Source organism: Hemibagrus wyckioides, linkage group LG15 (assembly GCF_019097595.1).
Source record: "Hemibagrus wyckioides isolate EC202008001 linkage group LG15, SWU_Hwy_1.0, whole genome shotgun sequence".
NCBI lineage: Eukaryota > Metazoa > Chordata > Actinopteri > Siluriformes > Bagridae > Hemibagrus > Hemibagrus wyckioides.
In genome coordinates, this window is record NC_080724.1 from 13,107,120 (window position 1) to 13,129,612 (window position 22,493).

Sequence of the window (22,493 nt, forward strand, 5' to 3'; positions counted from 1 at the left end):
ACACCCTGTTTACTATATAGTGCACACCATCAACACTGCAATCCAAAATCATGACTGCAGAAAACTATGCAGTTAAAAATATACAAAGTGACATCAGGACAGACCAGCAGTGTGTTTGCGGTGGCTCAGTGAGATGTCCACATGATGCACTTCTTGTGCAGAACATTGGATTTGAGTTAAATCCACTTTTTCCTTCAAGATCTTTAGTAAACTTAATAATTTAATAGATTTGTTGTTGACTCTTAAACAAGTCTGTGGTGGATAGATTTCAATCAATCGTGCCAAGTGAAAGTAAATAAACAAGTGTCTCTTCAGTGTTTATCACATGCAGTGTGTTGGTATGGGAGCTGATTGAAGGGGAGGGATGATGGACAGGTTGTCATGGCAGCCATGAGAGGAAGTAAAAATGGTTGTGGTGTTTTTGCTGAGTTAACAAGATCTCAGCTAAGTGAATTTCCTGAAACTGTGTGGTTTATAACACACAAACACACACTAAAGCAGTTGTTCTTTACACCTTCATCTTTAATTGTTACTTTATTGAATGCAAAAAAGCTGAAATCATTGTGTACAATATACACATGATCATGTATCATGTATTACTAATAAACATAATGTGCAATATTTGAGTCACAAATACACAAGGTGTGTGTGTGTTTGTGTTTGTGTGTTTGTGTGTGTGTGTGTCTGGGTGGGTTGGTAGCTGAGCTGAGAGAACTGCTGCAGCTCTGACTTAAGATTCCTTCAATAGCAATACATAAGATTCCTTCTAAAACAGAGTAGTTTAGTAGTTTTGAGTGGAAAGTTCTCTTATATCACTGCAGCTTGCTAATGATTACAATTCTGAATATATCAATGACCAGACCTTTGACCTTGAACTGTTTCTAGTTAGTTCCATTAAATTCTCTAGAGCTTCTGGAGCCTTCAGCACAGAGCAGTTTATGCTGCACGGTTTCTCACAACACAGGCTGAGTTGTTCTTTTCTCTGATGCAGCTCCTTGTGATCTACTGATCTGATTGGTCGAGCAGTGTTCCAGGGGAATTCCCGGATAGTCAGAGTAACTCTTGTGCTTGTGCAATTTTCTTAAATAAATGTATAAATAAACCACTGCAGGTTCTGTTAGTGTCAAATCATCACTCAGTGTTTTATTACTTTAGTGAACAGCAGTAGAACCAACACCAACAGGAACTTTCTCCGAACAGGAAGGAAGGTATTTCAGACCTTGTTTTGACCTTTCCCCTGTTTAGACGAGTCTTACGAAAACATTTAGAAACATGATGATGCAATTTTAGCATTCATGTCTAAATCTTTACAAATAAAATTCAGTTCATAGCAAATTGTGCAGTTGTCATCTTAACATGTGTAATAGTTACTAATGTGGAGTCCAGTCGAGTTTGTTCAGAGTAGGAATGCAGATTTCTCCTCTGATTTTCAGTGTGTAAATTGAGCCTCCATGTTAATAATAATAATAATAATAATAATAATTTGATGTCTCTCCTTTTAGCTTTTCCATTTTAAAGCTAAAAAATGAGCTGAACCCTGAAGCAGCCTCTCAGTTCAGCACTGAGTCATGACTTGGAAGAAAAAAGCTTATTTATCTGAACATAAACTTTATTTTATCAAACACACACACACACACACACTCTGCTCCAGTGCCATCCAGTGGTGAGAGTGGGGTTTGGAGGTAAAGTTTAATTCCTTGTTTATTAGAACACTTTCCCAACAAATAAAATGTTTTATTTATTATAGAATGATGTCATACGTTTTATTCATTTAATGTTGTTGAACATCTGTGAAAGTCCCTCTGTTATAGCAGCTATAAACAATGCTTCCCTCAGCAGTCCTTCTCTTCAAGAAAAATCTCAGCTCATCATGTTACTAAGAAACCACAAAGAAGTGTAAACTCCTCTGTCCTGAAGATGTGGAAAAACTTCAAGTTCCAGCTTCACCTCTGACTGATACACAGCACTAACACTGGAGACTCCTTCCACTCACATACACACACACACACACACATACACACACACACACATTTCTCCTCACAGAAGACTTGTAATGATCATCTCTTTATGTGTATTGTTCAGTGTAAGTTGTTACTACAGTAATGATGACATTAGAATGAGACAAAAATAAATAAATAAAACTTCATTCTCACACATGAACAGAGTGGTTTGTATTGGACGTCCACAGGATGAATTCCTCACAGATGGATGTAGCGTAAAGAGCAGGGGGGTGACTATTTCTCACTTTAATTTTTTTACTTTATTTTTCCTTTCAGTGTAAGCCAATTTTTTATCAAGAGGAGTTGCTCAGGTTATATTTCATTCAGTGCATGATGCAGCACAGACCCATGATAAAAGGCAGAAAAAGGAGAAGGAGGACTGAAGAGTGAAATATGAAGATAAACTATAAAGATAAGTGCCTTATGTTTCATGTCCTTCATGAGCGAATGAGAGAAAAATGCAGCCTGTGTGTTGAAATCTGACATGAAGTAGCAGTTCAGCATGTGATTACTGCAGTAATAACAGTGACTCGGCCAGCGGCTCGGCTGAGATGGGAAAGAGCTGTTTCCCAGAAACGTCTGGGAGTTAAACACAAATATCACACAGACTGTGGAAAATTTCTCTGCCAATGAAAATAATGACATTTATAAATATATAGTTTCTGTGGTGTTTGTTCTCTAATAGCTGGTAGAAAGCACTGGCTAGTGTTTGAGCCGTTGACTGTGTGGGTTTTCTCAGCTGTGTTAGCACTGTACACTCTGTGTGGTAAATAATGAGTTGGGTTTGCCTTAGTGTGCCAGGTGAAGTGATCTGGCAGATGCAGGACACTCTGATCCCCGCTGTACTCCATTATACTCATTAATGCTCCTGCATCACTGGCTGTTAACACATCAACTTACACACACTTTTAACATGTCTAATGGATTTACTGCCAACTAAAAGCTTTTCAATGTGCTGTTGGGATGTTTCATTGTATCTGAAGATCTGGGACACTCTCAATCTGTGTGTGTGCGTGTGTTAGCTTCAGGAACCCACACATACACACACTCAAGTAAATTGATCTTTCTGGTTAGAGCTGCAAAGGCATCAGTGCCTAAAGTTCTCAGGAGCTTCTTTGTGTTTGTGGGTGTGTAAAGTCCCTCCAAAATACAGGAAGTAGGACCTCTGTAAACAGGAAATGATCTCTCCTCTCTTCCTGTGGTTATGTGGTTTAAACCAAAAGACTTTCTGTAAACTGAAACGATCGCTAATCTACAGAAGCAACAGAGTGGCAATTGAATAGATGGAGTTACATATAAGAATACAGCACGGTGCTTTCTGATCCATTGCCAATAAAGACATAAAAGTGAGAAGTCTGATTATTTTGCTAGCCCACTTAAGTTAGCATCTGGTTAGCATTTGGCTAAACACACTATTATTATTATTATTATTATTATTATTATTATTATTATTATTATTCCAATGATGCGTAGTCAGAAAGGTGTTTGGTGAAAATAAAGAAAACCTCTGTGTCTAATTCAAGTGGTGACAGTTTTCTAGAGAAAGGGGATAAAGATGAACTCCTCCTTTAATTTTGGCTGCAGAGGAGCAGAGTGAGGCTTTAAAGATAGATATGCAGGGTCACGAGCTCACTCGGGGAAAGTGTGCTGTGAACACACACACACACACACACACACGCATGCATGATATCTGTATGTATTCGTGTAAAATTGTGTATAAACTATAAAAAAACACGTTTATCTACAGAAAAGTGTTAGGCAGATGTACCATTCTTACCTAACATGAGAAAATGGTGTGCACACTTTTACTATAGTGACGCTCTTAGCAGTCTTGGCTAGTAAAGGCTAACTAACTAGACTAAATCACGTATTAAAAACATTTATTTTATTTTCTTCTTATGTATCTTGTGAGGAGGAGGAGGTTGTTTGCCTCTACTGTAGTTTTGGGGGCAGAAAATGAAGGGAATTTAAGCTCCTTAAGTCACAGAGACTTCACTGTCTCCCTCATTTAAAGCGGGACCAAATTATTATTCCTTTTCTTTGTTCCTTATGATGAGTAAAGTGTGTTCGATATATTTAACGCTGCTTAGTCGTTTATTACACCGAGACACGAATTTGCTTCACGTTTAAAAACGCTACAATTTCGTTTGCGATTTGATTCTTACAGAGTCTCGCAGAGTTTGCGAATCGACTCTCACTGAATCGACTCTCACAGAGTCGATTCAAAAGAACCGATTCGCTTCCCAGTCTTGCGGTTGACAGCGTCTCCTGTGGTGCGTCTCCGCTGATTTCTGCGTTTCAGACCAGCACCGAGGTATGACTAACTTCTCTATTCCTCCTGTTAGAGAATAGGTGACATTTGTAAACTGAAGACACTTTAGAATTTTAATGAATTAAAAGTTTGCTGCTTTTCTCTTCACTGCATCCAGAGTCACTATAAACATTATTAACTATTTAACTGCAGTAATTAAACTTCAGCTATCAGAACCTCCTTTGCTGAAAAGCCACATGAACTTACACGTATTTTTTTTTAATTATGTGTTTATATGTTTCACACAAGTATGTTCACCATCTAATTTGTCATTCAGTTCTATTACATGGGACCAGATCCCACATGAAGTCACATGTGTTCGGTTGTGCAAGTTTCAGGACATTTCATGGTTAAAATCACCTGCATGTTTTTCATGTGTGTGATGAACCTCACAGTTAAACTATTTTTAATTCACAAAAGAGAGCACAGCATTTTCACACAAGAAGCCAATAGGATGTTATTGTTTAATACAGAGGAGAAGCTCCAGCTTTCACGCCAGCTGCTTGCAGTGTGTGTGTATTTTCTTCTATTTACTTTTGTTACTTTCTTTGTAATCCATTAATGCATTTTCTCTCAACTCCACAGCGTTCGTCTCAAACAGCAAACAGCTGCCAGGTTACTGGTTTCATAATGAATCTTTTTCATAAATCAAAGTAAAAAACAAAAAAAAAACATTCAGACTGTACTTTAGTGAGGACCAGTAAGTTAAACTCTCAGCTTTAGGTTTGTTTCCATTATCGTTCCATGACCTTTTAGGGAACCACAGAGTTCCTGGATGAGTTCCTGTTCTGCACTTCTACACTGAGGCTGTTGTGGAAAAGCACAAGTGCAGCAGATCATAAATCATTGATTTAATTTTAAAAAATGCAGTGATTTATGTGTCTCAAGCAATAATTAACACTTGTATTTTTAGAAAAAAAATGTTGATTGTGTTTTGTGCTGTAGGCAATGTGGAAAGAAAACGTGTAAAAAAAATTGTTAGAGATGTTCACAGGTTTTTAAAACAGCACTGAGAGACCACTGACCAGCTGTTAGGACACTAAGCTCCACCCCACGAGTCCCTGGATCAACAAAAACTAGAGTTCTTCAACAGTGTCTGGTGGTGGACATCTGTGGAGCTCATACTTCATGCTCTTTCATGGTTTGTTTCTTTCTCTTTCAGGTTAAGGAAGAACAATGTTTCATCTTCCTCTTCTGCTGGCTGCATCTCTCATGATTCCTTTCTCATTTGAGGGAAATGAAGAACTCCACACCTGGAATGACTGTAAAGTGCCTCGGCTCGTGGACAGGAAGATGTTGCGACTCCCGAGTCCTAAATTCAGTAATAAGAATTCTGGAGAAACGAACGCAGTGTGTGGAATTGAGTGCCAGAGGAACCTTCCAGAACCTGAAACCACGGACCTGGAGCGTCTCCTCGCCTATGAGACGTTTTATGAGAACGGAACTCGGACTCTGACGGAGGTGGAGCTGCAGGGTACGAGGAAAACCCAGTCCTCTTCTCTCGCCGCTCTCTCACGCAGGAAACGGCAGGTGTACGGCACAGACGGCCGCTTTGTGATCTCGGACAAGCACTTCGTCACCAACTTCCCGTTCTCAGCATCAGTGAAGCTTTCGATTGGATGCTCTGGGATTTTAGTCTCTCCCAAACACGTGTTGACTGCAGCACACTGCGTCCACGACGGTCACGGATACCGAAGGGGGTTAAAGAGGCTGCGTGTGGGTGCGCTGATGCTACGGCGAAATACAGGGAGGAGGAGAAGCAAAACGGAAGGAGAAAGTAAGAGGAAACAGAATAAGAGAAAAGAAAAGAAGAGGAAAAATCGGAGTAAAAGAAAAACCTACAAACATTCCGAGCAGCCGGCACTCCGGTGGACACGTGTCAAGCAAACATACATTCCACAAGGCTGGATGAGTGATGTGGGAAACGAGGTGACGATGGATTACGACTACGCCCTCCTGGAGCTGAAGCGCAGACTCCGGATGAAGCACATGGATTTGGGCGTGGTCCCACAAGTCACACGGATCCACTTCTCCGGTTTTGATGATGACCACGCAGGGCAGGTAGTGTACAGGTTCTGCTCGGTGACGCAGGAGTCCAGCGATCTGATGTACCAGCACTGTGACGCTCAGAGAGGATCGAGCGGTGCGGGAGTGTATGTGAGACTCCGGAAGACACTTGAGGGGAAGTGGAGGAGGAAAGTGATCGGCGTGTTCTCGGGACACAGGAGCGTAAAGGAAGGGAACGGCACACACACAGACTACAACGTAGCTGTGAGAATCACGCCCTCAAAGCTCGCCCAGATTTGCCTGTGGATCCACGGAGACGCTGAGAAGTGCGCTTCAGACTGAGATGACCGCGTAACGTCTCGTCACTTCATTCCAAATGCAGTTCATCAGCCACGGGTCTGAATTTGGTTCTTTAGTTTGACTTAGAGCTATGATTTCTGCTATCCCACAATTCTTTTCATCAAATTCATGGCCTGAACTTCACACACTCACTCAAAAGAACATTTTCTTGTAGTGGACATTTATACGTTTAAATTTAAAGCAGAATAACAGCAACATCTACGTTACTTCCTGCTTTCTGGTACACTTCCACTTAGCTGTATAAGCATCACAGCTTCAGTGCTAAACTTCAGACACTAGATAAGCAGATCAACTGCATTCAGGTTAAAGACACGGCAGACGACTTATTTGTATTAATTTAATTCAGTGGAATCATCACTATGTAGCACAGAACACGAGGATTTCAGAATCAGTGGGTTTTGATTAGGCACGCCCACTAGTTTACATGACTCCACTGTTACCCGTGTTAGTGTCCTACATAGTGCACTTGATTCTTCAGTAAAGGGCTACTTCCTGTCTAAAAGGAAATATCAGTTAACATTTTGGTGCTAATCTCAGACTATTCATTATTTTTTAATCATTATTTAATGCATTAAGGAATTTTTTTTTTTATTGATAATGAACATTTTCTCTGTTCACAAAATTATTACCAAATTGTACATAAGCAACTTTTTAGTCCTTCCCTTTTGTTTCCACCCGTGTAATGTAGAACTCCCTTGCGAGTGAAAAGAATTATGGGATGGCCTTCTCTGATGATAGACTCCCATCATTTAAAAGGAGCACTTAGTCCCTAGACCAGAAAGGCTGTCTAAGGGCACATCCTTTTACATGGAACACATGCATATGTATATTTTGTATACCCCCCCCATGTTAATGTCACCATGTCATGAAACAGTGGTAAAGAACAAATTAATTTCAGAACAGAACAAAAATGTTAGCATATGTAATTGTTAAGGGTAACTTACAGTTTAGGTCTGATATCTAGCTTCTCTTTATTTAGACAAATGAACTGGGTGAACAGACGAATCAGTTGTACACAACCACTTCCTGTTTATTTCCTAAACAGATCAGAAACAGTGAATTACATGTCATTACAGGTCATTACAGGTGATTTACCAGCAAGCCGTGTTGCTGCAGTAGCAAAAAACAAACACAAGCTAAGTGCATGGGCTAAGCTATAACCGCTATAACATGGGATCTCAATAAATATGGACTGGCTGAGGCTTTACTGCTCTAGAGAGCCTGACTGGACAGCGTCTTGGTACGAAGGCCCACCCTCTTTAGCCTCAGGGAAGAGTTTGATGAGGTCGTCAATACGCAGGATGGTAATGGCCGCTTCAGTGGCGAATTTCAGACTCTTGGTTTTGACCATCGTGGGCTCGTACACGCCCGCCTGTTTGTTATCCCTCGGCTTTCCGTTCACCAGATCCAAACCGATCCTACACACACACAGTTCTGTTTAGTTTTCACATTGCAGAAGTGTTTTCTAAACACGTCACAAATGCATAGAGCCTTCCAAAAACTGTGTTAGTCCAAATAAGGACAAGGATGAACACTCAGTTTACAATGACATTCTGGTGTCTATTAAAAAGATCACTGACCCATTCCTGTATCTGTAAGACTCTCTTTAAAATGATGAATGAACACATTTATTAACACTAAGATTTACTCTCTCTAACTAAGGCAGATCAACATGTTTAACCTGCAACTATATAAAGACAGAAGATTCAAAGAGTCACATAGAAGTGGGTTCAATTCACTTAAAAAGATTTACTCTGAATTTATTATAAAGGTTTTTAAAGGTGGATAAAAACAAACAATTAAAATGTTAAATGTTCAAAGAATCACAAAGAAATAGCTTTAAAGTGTCTATTCAATTCCATGACTATTACAGAAAATCACATACAAATAGAGCCAAACTTTCAAATAAGAATGTTCAATGAATCAAATAGAAATAGAGTCAAAATTCCTTAGATCCAAGTGCTAAAAATACAGCAACATGTCCAACATTCCTATTACAATTTGGAAACACACACTGGGATGAATGACGAGTCAGTGACAGTCTTTGTGTTGTGTAACTCACCACTTTAGGTTTTTGCGTTCGGGGTTGACCTGTGCTTCGTTGTGAAAAGCTCTCAGTTTGGCCACCAGATCTGTGGAATCCTGTGCTGCGTTCACCGCCAACGTTTTGGGGATAACAAGCAAAGAACGAGCAAACTCTGCAATTGCCAGCTGTTCCCGTGAACCCTACACACACACACACACACACACACGTATTACAAGACAAATTAACCTCAGTGCTATGTAATCATGAAAACAGGCCTCTGGACTGTAACTGAAGATAAATTCATGAATAATGAAACCTTCAACATTAACAATTCCAGCTGCTTTAACTTTTACTAAATTTTTAACATTTTTTATAATTAATGAAAATATGCAGACGTGTCATGACCCCAGTCATGTGCATAAAGTCAGATATGAACTGATTCAAAGAATCAAATTAAAAATAAATTTTTGCCATGTTTTCACACAAACACATAGCTGGTTTGATGCTCACCATGCTGGTGGCATAGTTCTCCAGGTAGATGGACAAAGCTGCCTCCACAGCGCCCCCTCCTGGAACCACAGATTTGGACTCCAGCACTCTTTTCACCACACACAGCGCATCATGCAGTGAGCGCTCCATCTCATCACACATGAAGTCGTTTGCTCCACGCAGGATTATAGAGGCTGATGTGCGAGCCTTTGTACTAACACACAAAGTGAGTTCAGTGGTCAAATTTCTGTCACTAAAATAAAGAAACATTTACATGTACAGTGTAGGGAGAGTGTGCAAGACATCCGATTCTTACTTCTTGACGAGGATGAGCTCGTCGTCACACACCCTCTCCTGCACGACTTCCTCCGCCTGACCCAACATGGCTGCCTCAAAAGACTCTTCACCCTCCAGGTTGGAAAGAGATGGGCAGACGGTGGCTGCAAGAAAAGGAAAACAAATTAGAAAATCCTCATTCTTGAACTGGAGTGAAAATGAATGGCTCAATTTTGAAAGCAATTCATCTGAAAACACCAATGAAAATAAAACTTAATGAGACCAAAAAAAAAAAAAGTATGTATAATTTAGTGTATGAGTCCACAGAAAGTGTATACTCTTATGAATTGTGCAGCATCAACAGCTTTTTGTAAACAATTTCTATTAAAAAAATTAAAACAAATAAGCAAAAACTATTTTAAAGGAATGGAGAATCACTTCCTGAGTGGGTGTGGCTTACCCCCAGTTGCCTTGGCGATGCGTTTGAGGTCTTTCTTCAGCACACGGCGCACTGCCATAGCTCCGGCATCCACAAAGTACTTGAGGCACATGTCATCAATCCCACCGGTCGTCAGGACAACAGTTGCCCCTGCCGACAAGATCTTCTGGATGCGTTCCTTAGTGATGTCCGACTCTCTGGAGCAGAGAAACATTCAACAAACTTCAATAAACCCCACACACCCCCCCCAAACAGAAGAGGACATGATGACTAAAAACACATAGCTTTACACAAGAGCTGAAGCTGATAAATCACCTCAGAATTCAGTACGTACAATAGTAATAGTGTGTGTACTACCCAAAGTCACAACAGACACACAATTGTGTGTGTGTGTCTGTGCATAAGGCTTTGGGTCAATTCTGCTTTATCCCACGCGTATAACTTCACACACACAGTCAGTGTGGCAGCAATTAAAATGGGAGAACACATTGCGTGTCTAAAATATTCTCTCTCTCTCTCCTCACACACACCTCTGTCTGATCTGGTCGAGTTTCTCCGGGTCGTTGATGACAACCTGCACTCCCAGCTTCATCTTGGTTTTCTGTAGGCTGAAGTCCAAACAAGCAATCTTGGCATTTTGTACTCTCTTCACCATCCCTGCACACAGTTAAGATCACAATCATGATTTCTGTCCTAAATGATCCTTATATGTACATATAGGGGTTTTCACATCATTCACCCTGTTTTGACAGCAATGCTGAAAAAATGTTTTTCATCATCTTTTTTTTACGTTACTTTGTTAGTTCCAAGGGTGTCTAGTAATTATTTCATTTGGCATGAACAGAACAGAATATTTAATAAAGGGGCATGTGTGCGACTCAGAGCACAACAGAAACACAGGTTTGTGTGTGTGTCTGTGTACGAGGCTTTGAGTTAGCTCTGCTTTATCCCATGCGTATAACTACACACACAACCAGTGTGGCAGCAATTGAAATGGGAAAACACCAGGGCAGAGCGAAGTGATTATTCCACACCTTGAGAGCCGACAGTGCAGTTGAGGGCGTAACCGTTCACCAGGATGCTCTCCTTCTGGCTGCGGCCGTGAGCCTTCAGAACGTTCACGGAGTTGATCGGGTAACGAGCCACTCCTTTAGGGTCCACAAACTTCACCGCCATGGCAGCGTCCACCACCATGTTAGCAAAGAAATCTGCATCACTGAAGGATCTGGAGTCAAGGGTCAAACAGCTCACAGTGTATAAACTCATGGTTCATCAACTACCTAAAACTGCTTAATGATAGTCAGGACACTTTGTGTGTATGTGTGTGGCAAAGAGGATACACTCCGATGATCTTGGAGGACATGGAGGTCTTGGCAGAATTAACCAAACACTCACGGCCCAAATCATCTGTTCCGATGGTCAGATTCTCATTAATGTAGCGCACTGCCTCCCTGAAACACACACACAAAAAATAAAAATGGATAACGCATTGGGACCAAGCAGTAACAAAAATAACCTAGAATACTACCTTAATTTTTAATTATAAAAGGTCAGAAAGAAAACCGAATAAAGAAAGAATAGAGAAAGAAAACTAATAAAAACAGAAAATAAACATCAGAAAAAAGGGAAGCAACAAAATAAAAAAAGACTAAGGGGGAAAAGGCAAAAGAATTCAGTGAAACGGAAAAGGAAAAACGGGAATTTAGGTAAAAGATTTGTGAGAATACAGGAACAAGATGAGTGTGCGAGAGAGTGAGTGTGTGTGTTTGAGAGCTCTTACTTGCAAGCGAGTCTGTATCCACTGATGATGGAGGTGGGGTGGATCTTCTGCTTCACCAGTTCATCTGCACTCTTCAGCAACTCTGCAGCGATGATCACCTACACACCAGTTTAATATTAAATTTCTTACATTTAAAACCAGGAGTTATTAGCTTGAACTTGGTTGTGATTGTTGTATCAGTTCATATAGAGACAACAGGAGAGACTCTGGAGCCTCTTCAGACTCTGATACACTTTCTCTGTCCTGTTAGCATAGCCACACACACTGATTAGCAGCAGGGGGTGGTACTAACACAGGACGTATGTGTGTACATTATCTGTCTCATTACAAACACCACCAGTCCACTGTAGCTGTGTCCAAAACCAGGCTGGAATAAACACGTAGGGCACTACTGAGGGAGGGTCTTACCACAGATGTTGTCCCGTCTCCGACCTCTTTGTCCTGCAGGTCTGCGAGTTCACACAGCACTTTGGCGGCGGGATGTTCCACCTCCAGCAGCTTCAGGATGGTGGCGCCGTCGTTCGTGATGGTCACATCCTAACAAAGAAATTTGTCGTGTTATTATTACGCAAAATACGTCTCAAAATACTGTGACACAATCTCAAAATTGTATAAATGAATGTGTACGAGATGTTCAGATGAAAATCAGAGCACTCACTCCGATATCATCCACCAACATCTTGTCGAGTCCTACAGGTCCCAGGGAGCTCTTCACAATGTTGGCAATGGAGGCCGCAGCCATCACTGCAACACAAACGTTTATTTAATTTACACACGACAGTCAGCACCTTCTCATTCCTCTTACATGCTCTAAATTTACATGTGCATGGAATTATCTGAAAGCTTAATGTCAGCATGGGTGCAAACTTACACCCAAAGCAATCGCTCACTTCTAGAGGCTCTCATAACACTCAGAGTTTATTAAATCACATACTACTTAGAATTATATGCAAATGTGCAGAAGTAAATGCAATTTGAATAAGTGATGCAACATCTGTAAGCCTAAATGTCAGGAGCTATTCAGAGTAAACAAAGGGAATATTCATATTTGAAAAGCCCCCTCTCTTTGCCTGCAAATCAGTGTGTTTCAATTTATGTTTTTCCCAATTTTATTTTAATTATGAACATTCTACTCGCTTCCTTTTTTCATCCTCTTCCTCTCTGGGGAGTGGCTTAACAGTACCATTTTCTCTTCATTTATATACTTTCCTAATTTTCTTAAGGTGTAAGAAGTGCATACATGTGGTCGTCTCCGATAATGAAACATCGCGATATTTTACGATACTTCAGTATAAAACCTGAATGGCTATGAAGATAGCCGGGTAACTGCTACTGAGAATAACGGGCGTAGCCGGCAAACACTGAGCTTAACTAACCAACAAACTAACCAACAAACTAACCAACTAATCTCTATATAACAAAAAAGTTACAAATTTCTCTCTTCACTGTATTTTTAATCAACGTGTATCAAAGTGCTTAGCACCTGTTTTCTATGAAACCGCATGTGAGGCCGGCACGCGACTCTTAGCTAGCTTAAGCTAAAACCTTATTTTCTTTTATTTTACAACCATTCACTTAACCTTTCTAATGTTAAAAGAATAATTTATTCACTGTGCGTGGATAAACGTTACCGTTTTGAGTCCGCACGGACTCGCCGGTGCTTCTCTGCCCCAGCACGTTTAACGGACCATCCAGCCCCGCCATGTTGATCCGAGAGAAGAAAGGAGGAGCTGCGCTGCATTATGGGAAAAGGCTAACCGGATGTAGTATTCTCTAGAATGTTCGAGATAATCCGAAACTAATAATGGAAAGCGCTTACATTAACCACGTGCTGGTGAATAAAATAAAATAAATGACAGTAACACACGCTAAAAATGTGTGTGTAAGCGTTTAGACAATGTATATTTTGTCAAACGATGAAATTTTATCACAGGCTGAATGAACTACAATTCCCAATGGAAACGAGGCTCTTCTTCATTTTATGTCGGTATGCTTTCCCAGCTCAGTAGCGCCTCTCCTGTATCTGGATGACATGCACACTCCTTATCGCCCTTATAATATTATTAGTTTTAACTTGCAGCTAAAACGCCACCATACGGTCCATTAACCACATAGAATTCTCTGTGCGTTTATAATTACTGATTTTAGTCCATAACCCATGTTTTGGGTTCCATTTCAGCTTTAAATCTTGCAAAAGTCTTATACCTCATGTTTCCGTCGAACTTTTTTCTCTTAGTAAACACTAGATGGCGCCAAAAGCTACATTTTAGCATTACGAATTCTCGTTCCTTAATATTGTGAGGTGTTTTTATTTTTATTTTACTTCAACAAAAAATTTAAAAAATATTTATTTGGAAGATTCTACCTCCTACAAGATTTTTAAAACTGTTACAAACGTTTCTTCTTTATAATCTATGTAAGTGTATATGAAAAACAAATATTAGTGCAGAAAACTGCAGAAGTGTCCAAAGTGCCTAATTTTGTGGGAATGAGTGACTTTAAACTAGATGCTTCTCCAAATCTTTACAAGAATGTTCTACTTTAATTTAGAAATGGAGCCCATTGAGAGTAGAACTATAAAAAAAGGCATGATGACCACAAACTTGTTTGAGCTGAACATTTATTTATTGCCTGTGATACATCAGTTTCCTTGAGCAGTTACAACTAGGCAGTTTTATAAAAACAAAATACAGTACATTTAATTTAAAATTAAGACACAGCAAATCTACGGCAACACTTAATGAAAATTTACATCTTAACAAATAAAAAAAATAGCAATAAAAAATAAAAAAGTGCAAACCAGATGAACAAATGATTAACAATCCCCAGTGAAACAAGAAATATGTACAAACAAAAAAAATCATGGAACTTCTAAACATACTTCATTCATATTTTTAGCCAATTTGGTACATTTACACTAATGATAAAAAAAAAAATTGAAATTTAATTTGATCTTTATTTATTTGTTCCAATATGGCAACAGTCTTGCTCAGTGCTCATGGGGAAAAGATTCGACAGTCACAGTAAACAACTTAGACCAAATTATTGCTACCGGCGGTAGATATTTAATAAATATCACTACACTAGACGTGGAATAGCTCAAACAGAACGGCAATGAAAGCAAATAAATAAATAAAAATCTCAAATATTTTAATGTGATTCTAAAAGTGTCAACTGAGTGACCAATGATTTGTGAGTGATGAGCCAGTGTTTTAACATAGCTAGTGATAAATCTGTGGGCTTGAACAGTAGTGAGAGCAAGTGATTGTGGGACAGAAACACCTAAATGAAATATACATCTGATCTTACTGTGAGCCTGGAAGTAACCTGGTGCTAACCTGGTCCTCTCAGTAATGATTAAAAATTAGCCTAAAATTATGACTTATTAATTATTTATGACAGAACTAAATCAGTTTTGTCGCTTAATGCCATAGTTAGGCGTATAGTTTAAATCTGAGGCAGTGGCAAGCATGGCTAGGCCTCCTTTATCAAACTATCTAAAATATATCTATGACTTATATACAGTTTATATTGATTCCTATTGATACCTAGTAAAATATATGTGTATTATATGTGTATTTTTAATGTATTTTTGGCCTTTGAGAACACATGGTCATGCAGACATAACCAGTAACAATGTAGAATAACCTAATTTTCTTTATGTAGCTACTTTAAAGGCAGCCTGATCGATTACAAACAGCCACTAACATCAGCTCTGCATCAATGGTTACACTCACGTTAAGTTGGATCAACGCATTAAAAGTCTTGAAATGCTACCTTAAATGTTTTGCAGTGGAATTGTTAGCAAAATGGTTGCTAAGGTATGGCTTGAGAAAGGTTGTGCTTGAGCATTGACAACAGACCAGTCAGAGTAAAAAAATAAGAGAAAAGTGTAAGTGACTGTGGAGCCATACCACCGCAAAGCTGAAATCTGATGGAAAATTTTAACACCTAAAAATCCACTCTCTCAGACTAAGAGATGGTCCTCAGCCCAATCATGCGAGTTCAAGTCAAGATCAATACTGTGTTAAAAAAACTTAAACAGTAAAATTTTTTATTTGAAACTATACTTATGGCAAAATGGCAAGTCATGTTTAGTGCATTACCAGTCATTATATGAATGAAAAATATGAAGTTTCATATTTCAGTGAACTGTGAATTGTGCATATAGTGAGGAATTCAATCCACTGAAGCTGTGATGCAAATTGTTTAGCCTAACTGTTAATCCTACAACCCATAAATGAGCTTTGCATCATGTAACATTTTTCCATATGGTAATTTGCAATTGCCTTTATTTTTGCAATCGAGTACAATTGATAGTCATGTCCATTCTTTAAGCAAAACTGCTGGAACCAAGACACTGGAACTTCTCTCGCAGTGACTGGACAATTTTTGGCTGATTGAGCGTTTGCTGGCTGTCATTGGGGTCACTCCAGACATAGCTGTGCAGAGCTGATTGAGGACTCGCTGTACATCCTTTTTCCATGCCATCGCTCTCATCCTCAGATCGGATTTCAACATAATCATCATCATCATCGCCGTTGTCTTTGAAGTTGGCCAGGTAGTTCTGTGTGGCACTGATCGCATTCGGATTTGACTGTCTGTTCAGCACCAGCACTTGCTGAGAGTCTCTTAGTGTGAGATCACATGACTGGGAAAGGTCCGAGGTCGTTTGGACAGGACTCTCAGGAAGGCTGTGCTGCCGTGGCCCAAGACCACGTCCTGCAATCGCAGCCCCTAGTGGATGACTGGTGTGTCCAAGATTACCCGCACTCCCGCTGTTCTCTTTCTCTTGCTGCTCAGCCAACGAGGACGAGGACTGACAGCGGTTATAGGGTGGAGTTTTAAAATCGCGCTGCCCTAAAGTGCTATAAACATGTTCAGAGTCATCTTTGCTGGTTGGAGTCACACAGGCACTCCAGCGTTGATTGGATGGAGTATTCGGAGGTGGAGGAAGGTTCTTCAAGGCAGGGACGGATACTGCAGGAGACAGCTTTCGCTGAGGGATCGAAGAGTGCCCTCCGACTTCAGCAGGCCAGGACACAAAGCCAGCAAGTTCGCCATTGCTGTAGGTGCAGTTTAACCAATCAGTCTCTGGGAAGGCACTCTCAGGCAGAGATGGGGAGGAAGCCAAGCCTGATCGTGAATACAACGGGTGAGGTCCTGACACACTAGCGGAAGATTTCAGCACTGGAGTAGCGGTAGAAGGTTCCTTAAACATCACCTGCTCATATAACTGAGAATACTCCGCTATCCTTGCTCCTGGGAAGATCCAAAAAGACACAAAAGAGAGGGGTGGTGGGGAGAGGGGGATAGGGCAGATTTAGGGAAAAACAAAAAGGAAACAAGACTATAAGCAACTAAAGTAACGATCAACTAAAGCATGATCTATGGGTTATTAAAGACCACGGTGCATAAAAATATCTAAACAAGCATACAATGGGATGAAAACCCACAGACATCCTGAAAGCTCACCTATAGCTGCTCCTCCTTGCTTCTTCTCTTCCAGAATGGCAGCTAAATCTTTTGCCTTGTTGGTCCTGATTCTTGTGCAGCTTGGCTCGTGGTCCATGCTCTTCATCTTCAATAGCTGATTAGCCTTCTTGATCTTCTGGCTGTACTGTCTGGCCATGAGGAATACTCTGTTTCTACCTTTATCCCCTAATTCCAGAAACTGGTCTCCAGCGTCTCCACCCAAAAGAAGACCAGAAGATGCCAGGGGAAGAAATGAAGGGTCCAGACCACTAAATAGTGCTTGCAGCTCAGGGTCTTTCTGTGTAGGAGGATCCTCATCATCCATGCGGAAACTTCCACTGCTAAGCCTAGCTAGTTTGTTCCGAATGCTCTTGACTGTACCGGGTGGAGGTTCAGGGCTGGAGATTTGGATTTCAGGAATAGGACTGGAGACATGGGCATGGGGAACAGGGCTGGAGACTTGGCTGACAGGGATTGAGACTTGAGGTAAAGGGCTCAAGACTTGTGGAACAGAGGCGAAGACTTGTGGAACAGAGGCGGAGACTTGTGGAACAGAGGCGGAGACTTGTGGAACAGAGGCGGAGACTTGTGGAACAGAGGCGGAGACTTGTGGAACAGAGGTGGAGACTTGTGGAACAGAGGTGGAGACTTGGGGAGCAGGGGTGGAGACCTGGGGAGCAGGGGTGGAGACCTGGGGAGCAGGGGTGGAGACCTGGGGAGCAGAGGTGGAGACCTGGGGAGCAGAGGTGGAGACACAGGGAGCAGAGGTGGAGACCTGGGGAGCAGAGGTGGAGACACAGGGAGCAGAAGGGGTGGCTGGAGGTGTAGATGGAGGGGATTCAGGCTCATCTATCTCAAATGTAGGCTCTCGCACAAGTTTGGGAACGCTGAGCACTGGAAATTTGAATGTTGGAATGGGGTGGAAGGCTGGAGAACTGGGTGATGATGTACTTTTCTTCACCTTCTTAGCACCATCTGTTTTGACTTTAGAGTCACTAGTTTTGTTTCCAGAACTACATTTTTTACTGGGAGACTGATGCGATTTTCGTGTCTTTTCTTGAGATTCTTGTGATTTCGGCTGAGATTTGACTACCTTTGTTGGAGAGCTGTTTGGTTTATCTGAAGAACTTTCATTTTTACACGTCTTGCGTGGGGATTCTGGTCTATTGACAGGGAATGCAGCAGGAAGCTTGTCTGCTTTCTTTTCATTATTCCGGATGTAATTTTCCAGATCATTCCAGATCTCATCAACTTGCTCCGACATGTGATCAGCCACAGACTGCTCGGGAGGTTTATCTAAAGGTAATGGTATGTCCATATCAGTGACTGAAACAGTAGGAATCTCTGGAAGGGGTCGAGTTGCTGGTTTGCTGTAATCCAGATTTGGTGTTCCATCTAAAATAACAGTTCCTGTGTTTTGGCTCACTGTCCTGTCTGTCTTGGACGATTGCATGTGATCCTGTTTGGCTGCTTGCTCATTTCCTCTTCCTTTCTCAGTGACCGAAGGTGGCAGGTCATGAAACACAATGGTATCATATACATTTTCCTCTTCCTCTGGTGTCTGCACAGCAGATTCAAATGGTGCCCCCTCTTGGCATGAGGACCTGTTGCTTTCAGATGAGCTCTCCATTTCAACTGCAGAAACTAAGATTTGTGGAGGTACAACTTGTTTTGCCTCAGAAGAGGAGTGATTAACCTCCAGATCCTTCCGAATCAGTCCCATGGCTTGCAGTTCTTCATAACTAATATTATCGTAAACATTCTCAACATCGTCAATCGTTAGCTGTTCAGCGGAGGAAGATCCAGATATCTCATTACTTGATGACTCTGTATTATTGTGTACTTCCTCTGTGAGAACAGCTCTCTTTGTAGGACTTTGTCGCTCACTTTGTTGCTCTCCAACACTACTTGCCCTACGTAAAACTTTTCCCCTGCTGGCTGGGAGGTCTAACTGCCCTGACTGTGTCTGTTCAACATGCCAACTGCATGGGCGTCCAGGACGATCATCAACTGTGTCATGATCGCTTTCTGCATCATGCCCACTTGTATCGTTTTCAGTCGGAACAAACATCTGATAAATATCTTCATCGTCATCGATTTGGACAGTCTTTTGACGAGTAGGGAACATGGCTCGACGCACTCTGTGGTCTGCCCATATATTTGGGACAGAATGTCCACTACTTGTGCCCAGCAACTGGGAAAAGTGATCATCCGTCCGTGTTTCTGGAGGACAGGTCACCCGTAAGATGGGTGCGTGCACCGTCTCTTTCTGCAGAGACTCTTTTGCCGTCTGGGGGAAAAAAGAACCAGAGATATATGTTTTTATAATATGTTTTTACTACAATGGTTTTGTATTTCTTGGTTGTGTTTATCTCACCTGTAGATCAATATGGTCAAGGCTGTGGTTCTTCCACTGGTCGATGCTGTCCACTGACACCTGAGCATTTAGCCTTTTTCTGCTACTCTTTCCAGGTACACGTAGCTTACCTCCAGAGCCCTAAACATCCAGAAGGTTTTGCACAATATCAGTTTTCAAAGCTATTGTTACCTTTGTGACATTTGGTCCAGATCACTGGGGGGGGGGGTAATTATGAACAAACCATATTTACTCTTTATGAATAATATATTTTTTAAAAGACTGAGGCTACAAATATTCCACCAGTTATGAAGGTTGAAGGTTACAGGTCAAAGTAGGTCTCACCAGTCCACTGTCATCTTCATCATCCGCATCCTGTGGATGTAACCCCTCGTCTATGTCACTATGGTCACCATGGTCGCCAGGGTCCAGTGATTCCTGTGACTGGCTGACAAGGCTGCGGGATCGACCAATGGTGCCCAGGTGGACTACAGGAGACAGAAGGGTTGCGCCAAAACTGCTTCGCTGTAAAGGATCCAGAAGAATAATGATAATTAATCACCTTCTTTGCTTCCTTTGGATAATTTTAGTGTTTGCTCTCAATTACTTTAGTATACATGTACATAGAAGAACATACCTTCTGTATATCTGGACTGGATACTGTTAACAAAAAATAGAATTATTAAGTAGAATTCACTAAATAAATATTTCAGATGTCTAGGTACCATTTTTAAAGACAATCATAAGCTTTATGTTTTTCACATTTGTAGTCCTACTCACTTGCATGTTTGTTTTTGAGCAGTTTGGACAAAGGTTCTGGGAAATGAGGCAAAGGATGAAAGTTATTTGGAGTAATTTCATAATAGATAAAAAGATGGTCATTCAACTTCCTGTCAGTCATACCCGTCTTCCTGCGTGCTCTTCTGGGGGAAGGACCTTCTTTCAGGTTGGTTCTGTTCTGGTTCTCAGGGCTACACTGGTCTACAGGGATTGAAGATGAACAAACATTACAACATCCATCCAATGTTATAAATACAATCACAAATTTGACCAGTGGAACCCAAATGGAAGGTCAGTTTTTTTTTATGCTTCTCCCCAGCACTGGTGATTATTACTATAGTAGTAATATTTAAGATTATACTTACGCACATCCATTTCCAGAATGGCCTGCTTGGCCTGCAGAAAGAAATAACATCCAGTTACTTTTAATTTCTTCCCTTTTACAGGGTCGAAGTGATGCACAGTTAAAAATACTCATTGGTCTAATGCTAAGATTAGTCTGTAGCCTGGAAACTGGCCCCATGATGCGGTTTTGAGGGCATGATGTACTTTTTTTTTTTTTTTTAAGTTTTAGAGGACATTTACGTCAGGGGACAACTTCATTTAGAAGAGCTTCTTTTGAAGCCCTAAATTTATTTCAGGAATCGGGTCACATCAACTGGGTGAGCAGTGAGAAGTGAAAAGATCTGTACTAACACTATGGTAATGACACCTTTAGCCAAATTCTCAACAATTACAGTAACATTCTCATCTGGAGACTGAAAGTTGAGGTGAAATCTCAAAGCTGCCTGAGAGCCACTGACCTTCAACAAGGTCAACAAACTGCTCAACTCTTGAATTAAGCTCTGCTCGCTAATGACAGATACAAAGGTCTTTAAAGTACTTTTATTGCTTTAAACTTTTTTAAAGAGAGCTTGTTTGGAAGTTCATGGTCATGTCCCATTTAATCTGAGCCCCATGTAAAAGAGACCTGGAACCTGGGAACAAAGTTCAAGCAGCAGATTGTGGCTAGTTTTAGGTTCATAAGATGACGTGGTACCTAGATGGACAAAACAAAATATAAAATAATCTGTGTGAGTGTTTGTTTCCTGTCCTGACCTTGGCTGGAATTTTTGCTGGATGGTTCTCGAGAATGAGCCTCTTCAGGTGCTGGATCCAAGTTCGCTTGTCCTGTTGAGACTTTGCCTACAAGCGGAAGGTAATCTGCATTTACAGGAACCTTCAGGATCATTGATATTTTTCTTGGACATAGCATTTAACATAAAGAGTGCCTATATATTTATATGTTGGCATACAGGAAATGTACTAAAGAATTTAGTGCAAAGACAACAATAATAAGTAAAACAAAAAAAAAAATGAAATACAGTTATAATGTAAATATTCTTATGCAAAATTATGTTTTAAATAATGCAATGATAAAATTACTAATTTAAATAATTCATATTTTAAAATTGAAATTTTTTTTATTTAAAAATATATATTAATTTTTAAAACTTTTATTAACTAAAAAGTTTTAATTAATGTGGAATCATCTTGAATCATAATATATCATAATATAACAAACATAAAAGACACAAAAATAACGTAATACAAAATGGCCAGAAAATGGAGCGCACACCCAGTAAGCGAAAACCTGATGTTTGTTATAAACACTTAATTAACTTAATTAGTTTATTTTTAAATAATATAAACAATATTATTTAATAATAAACATTTAATCAGAAGAGAAAGCCGTGCTCATAGCTCAGTTTTCTAATGTGACAGACTTCTCACTCACACTGGTGGTTTTAATCTGTCAAGTTGAGACCTGCAGGTCAGCTGTAACAGAGCTGACCTCAGGGTGAGTTTACACACACACACACACACACACACACACACACACAGGCATGTTGGGGCTCCTATGTACAGGGTGTGGTGTTACTGGACCAAAGTTCAGGGTAACGATTCATCCATCAAAACACCTCCCTCAGGCATGACATTCCACTGTGTGTGTGTGTGTGTGTACCTGAACTGTGTGCTGTAGTTTGGGGTTCTTATAGTGGAACACACTGAAGCTCAACGGCTCCTTAGGAATGACTTCGACCAGCATCAGATTACAGCACTGCAGAGAGATGGAACACAAGATAGTTACAATCATTCAAAACCTACAAGCAGAATATATTTAAGAGTGTCCATTTGTGTTTTTGTGTGTATG

At 40.5% G+C, this 22,493-nt stretch overlaps 3 protein-coding genes and 1 non-coding gene across 7 annotated transcripts in view; 1 reads left to right on the top strand and 3 right to left on the bottom strand.

Annotated features, from left to right (window-relative positions):
• The first annotated feature begins 4,157 nt into the window (after positions 1-4,157).
• LOC131365671 (inactive serine protease 35) lies at positions 4,158-7,893 on the top strand. Its single transcript, XM_058409401.1, has 2 exons — positions 4,158-4,314; positions 5,474-7,893. Exon 2 carries the CDS (start codon positions 5,488-5,490, stop codon positions 6,658-6,660), a length of 1,173 nt encoding a protein of 390 aa, XP_058265384.1. The 5' UTR covers positions 4,158-4,314; positions 5,474-5,487; the 3' UTR covers positions 6,661-7,893.
• On the bottom strand, positions 7,684-13,441 carry tcp1 (t-complex 1). The gene is made up of 12 exons (XM_058409398.1): positions 13,320-13,441; positions 12,347-12,432; positions 12,097-12,225; positions 11,689-11,786; positions 11,249-11,359; positions 10,943-11,124; positions 10,439-10,565; positions 9,930-10,105; positions 9,510-9,633; positions 9,215-9,407; positions 8,741-8,904; positions 7,684-8,096 (listed from the first exon to the last, which is right to left on the bottom strand). Exons 1-12 carry the CDS (start codon positions 13,390-13,392, stop codon positions 7,883-7,885), a joined length of 1,677 nt encoding a protein of 558 aa, XP_058265381.1. The 5' UTR covers positions 13,393-13,441; the 3' UTR covers positions 7,684-7,882.
• Positions 11,851-11,988, bottom strand: LOC131366478 (small nucleolar RNA SNORA29). Its single transcript, XR_009206822.1, has one exon. It is a non-coding gene; the product is annotated as a small nucleolar RNA SNORA29 (small nucleolar RNA).
• A 2,522-nt stretch (positions 13,442-15,963) lies between the features above and the next one.
• Positions 15,964-22,493, bottom strand: part of LOC131365861 (pleckstrin homology domain-containing family G member 1) — a 30,909-nt gene continuing 24,379 nt past the window's right edge. For all 4 annotated transcript variants that reach the window (XM_058409752.1, XM_058409751.1, XM_058409753.1 and 1 more), the window contains 10 exons: positions 22,305-22,400; positions 21,398-21,484; positions 20,665-20,695; positions 20,423-20,500; positions 20,300-20,335; positions 20,157-20,179; positions 19,865-20,044; positions 19,541-19,660; positions 17,164-19,453; positions 15,964-16,950 (listed from right to left, as the gene is read on the bottom strand). In XM_058409752.1, coding sequence (XP_058265735.1) covers positions 16,022-16,950; positions 17,164-19,453; positions 19,541-19,660; positions 19,865-20,044; positions 20,157-20,179; positions 20,300-20,335; positions 20,423-20,500; positions 20,665-20,695; positions 21,398-21,484; positions 22,305-22,400 — 3,870 coding nt within the window. In that variant the 3' untranslated portion in view covers positions 15,964-16,021. The remainder of the gene's footprint in view (positions 16,951-17,163; positions 19,454-19,540; positions 19,661-19,864; positions 20,045-20,156; positions 20,180-20,299; positions 20,336-20,422; positions 20,501-20,664; positions 20,696-21,397; positions 21,485-22,304; positions 22,401-22,493) is intronic.

Excerpts from the sequence above, each read along its gene's own strand:
- LOC131365671 (XM_058409401.1), top strand. The coding sequence starts at position 5,488 with ATGTTTCATCTTCCTCTTCTGCTGGCTGCATCTCTCATGATTCCTTTC.
- tcp1 (XM_058409398.1), bottom strand. The coding sequence starts at position 13,392 with ATGGCGGGGCTGGATGGTCCGTTAAACGTGCTGGGGCAGAGAAGCACC. Across the intron at positions 12,226-12,346 it reads TGTTGGTGGATGATATCGGA|GATGTGACCATCACGAACGA; the intron begins GTGAGTGCTCTG and ends TTTCTTTGTTAG. Across the intron at positions 11,787-12,096 it reads GAGACGGGACAACATCTGTG|GTGATCATCGCTGCAGAGTT; the intron begins GTAAGACCCTCC and ends ACTGGTGTGTAG.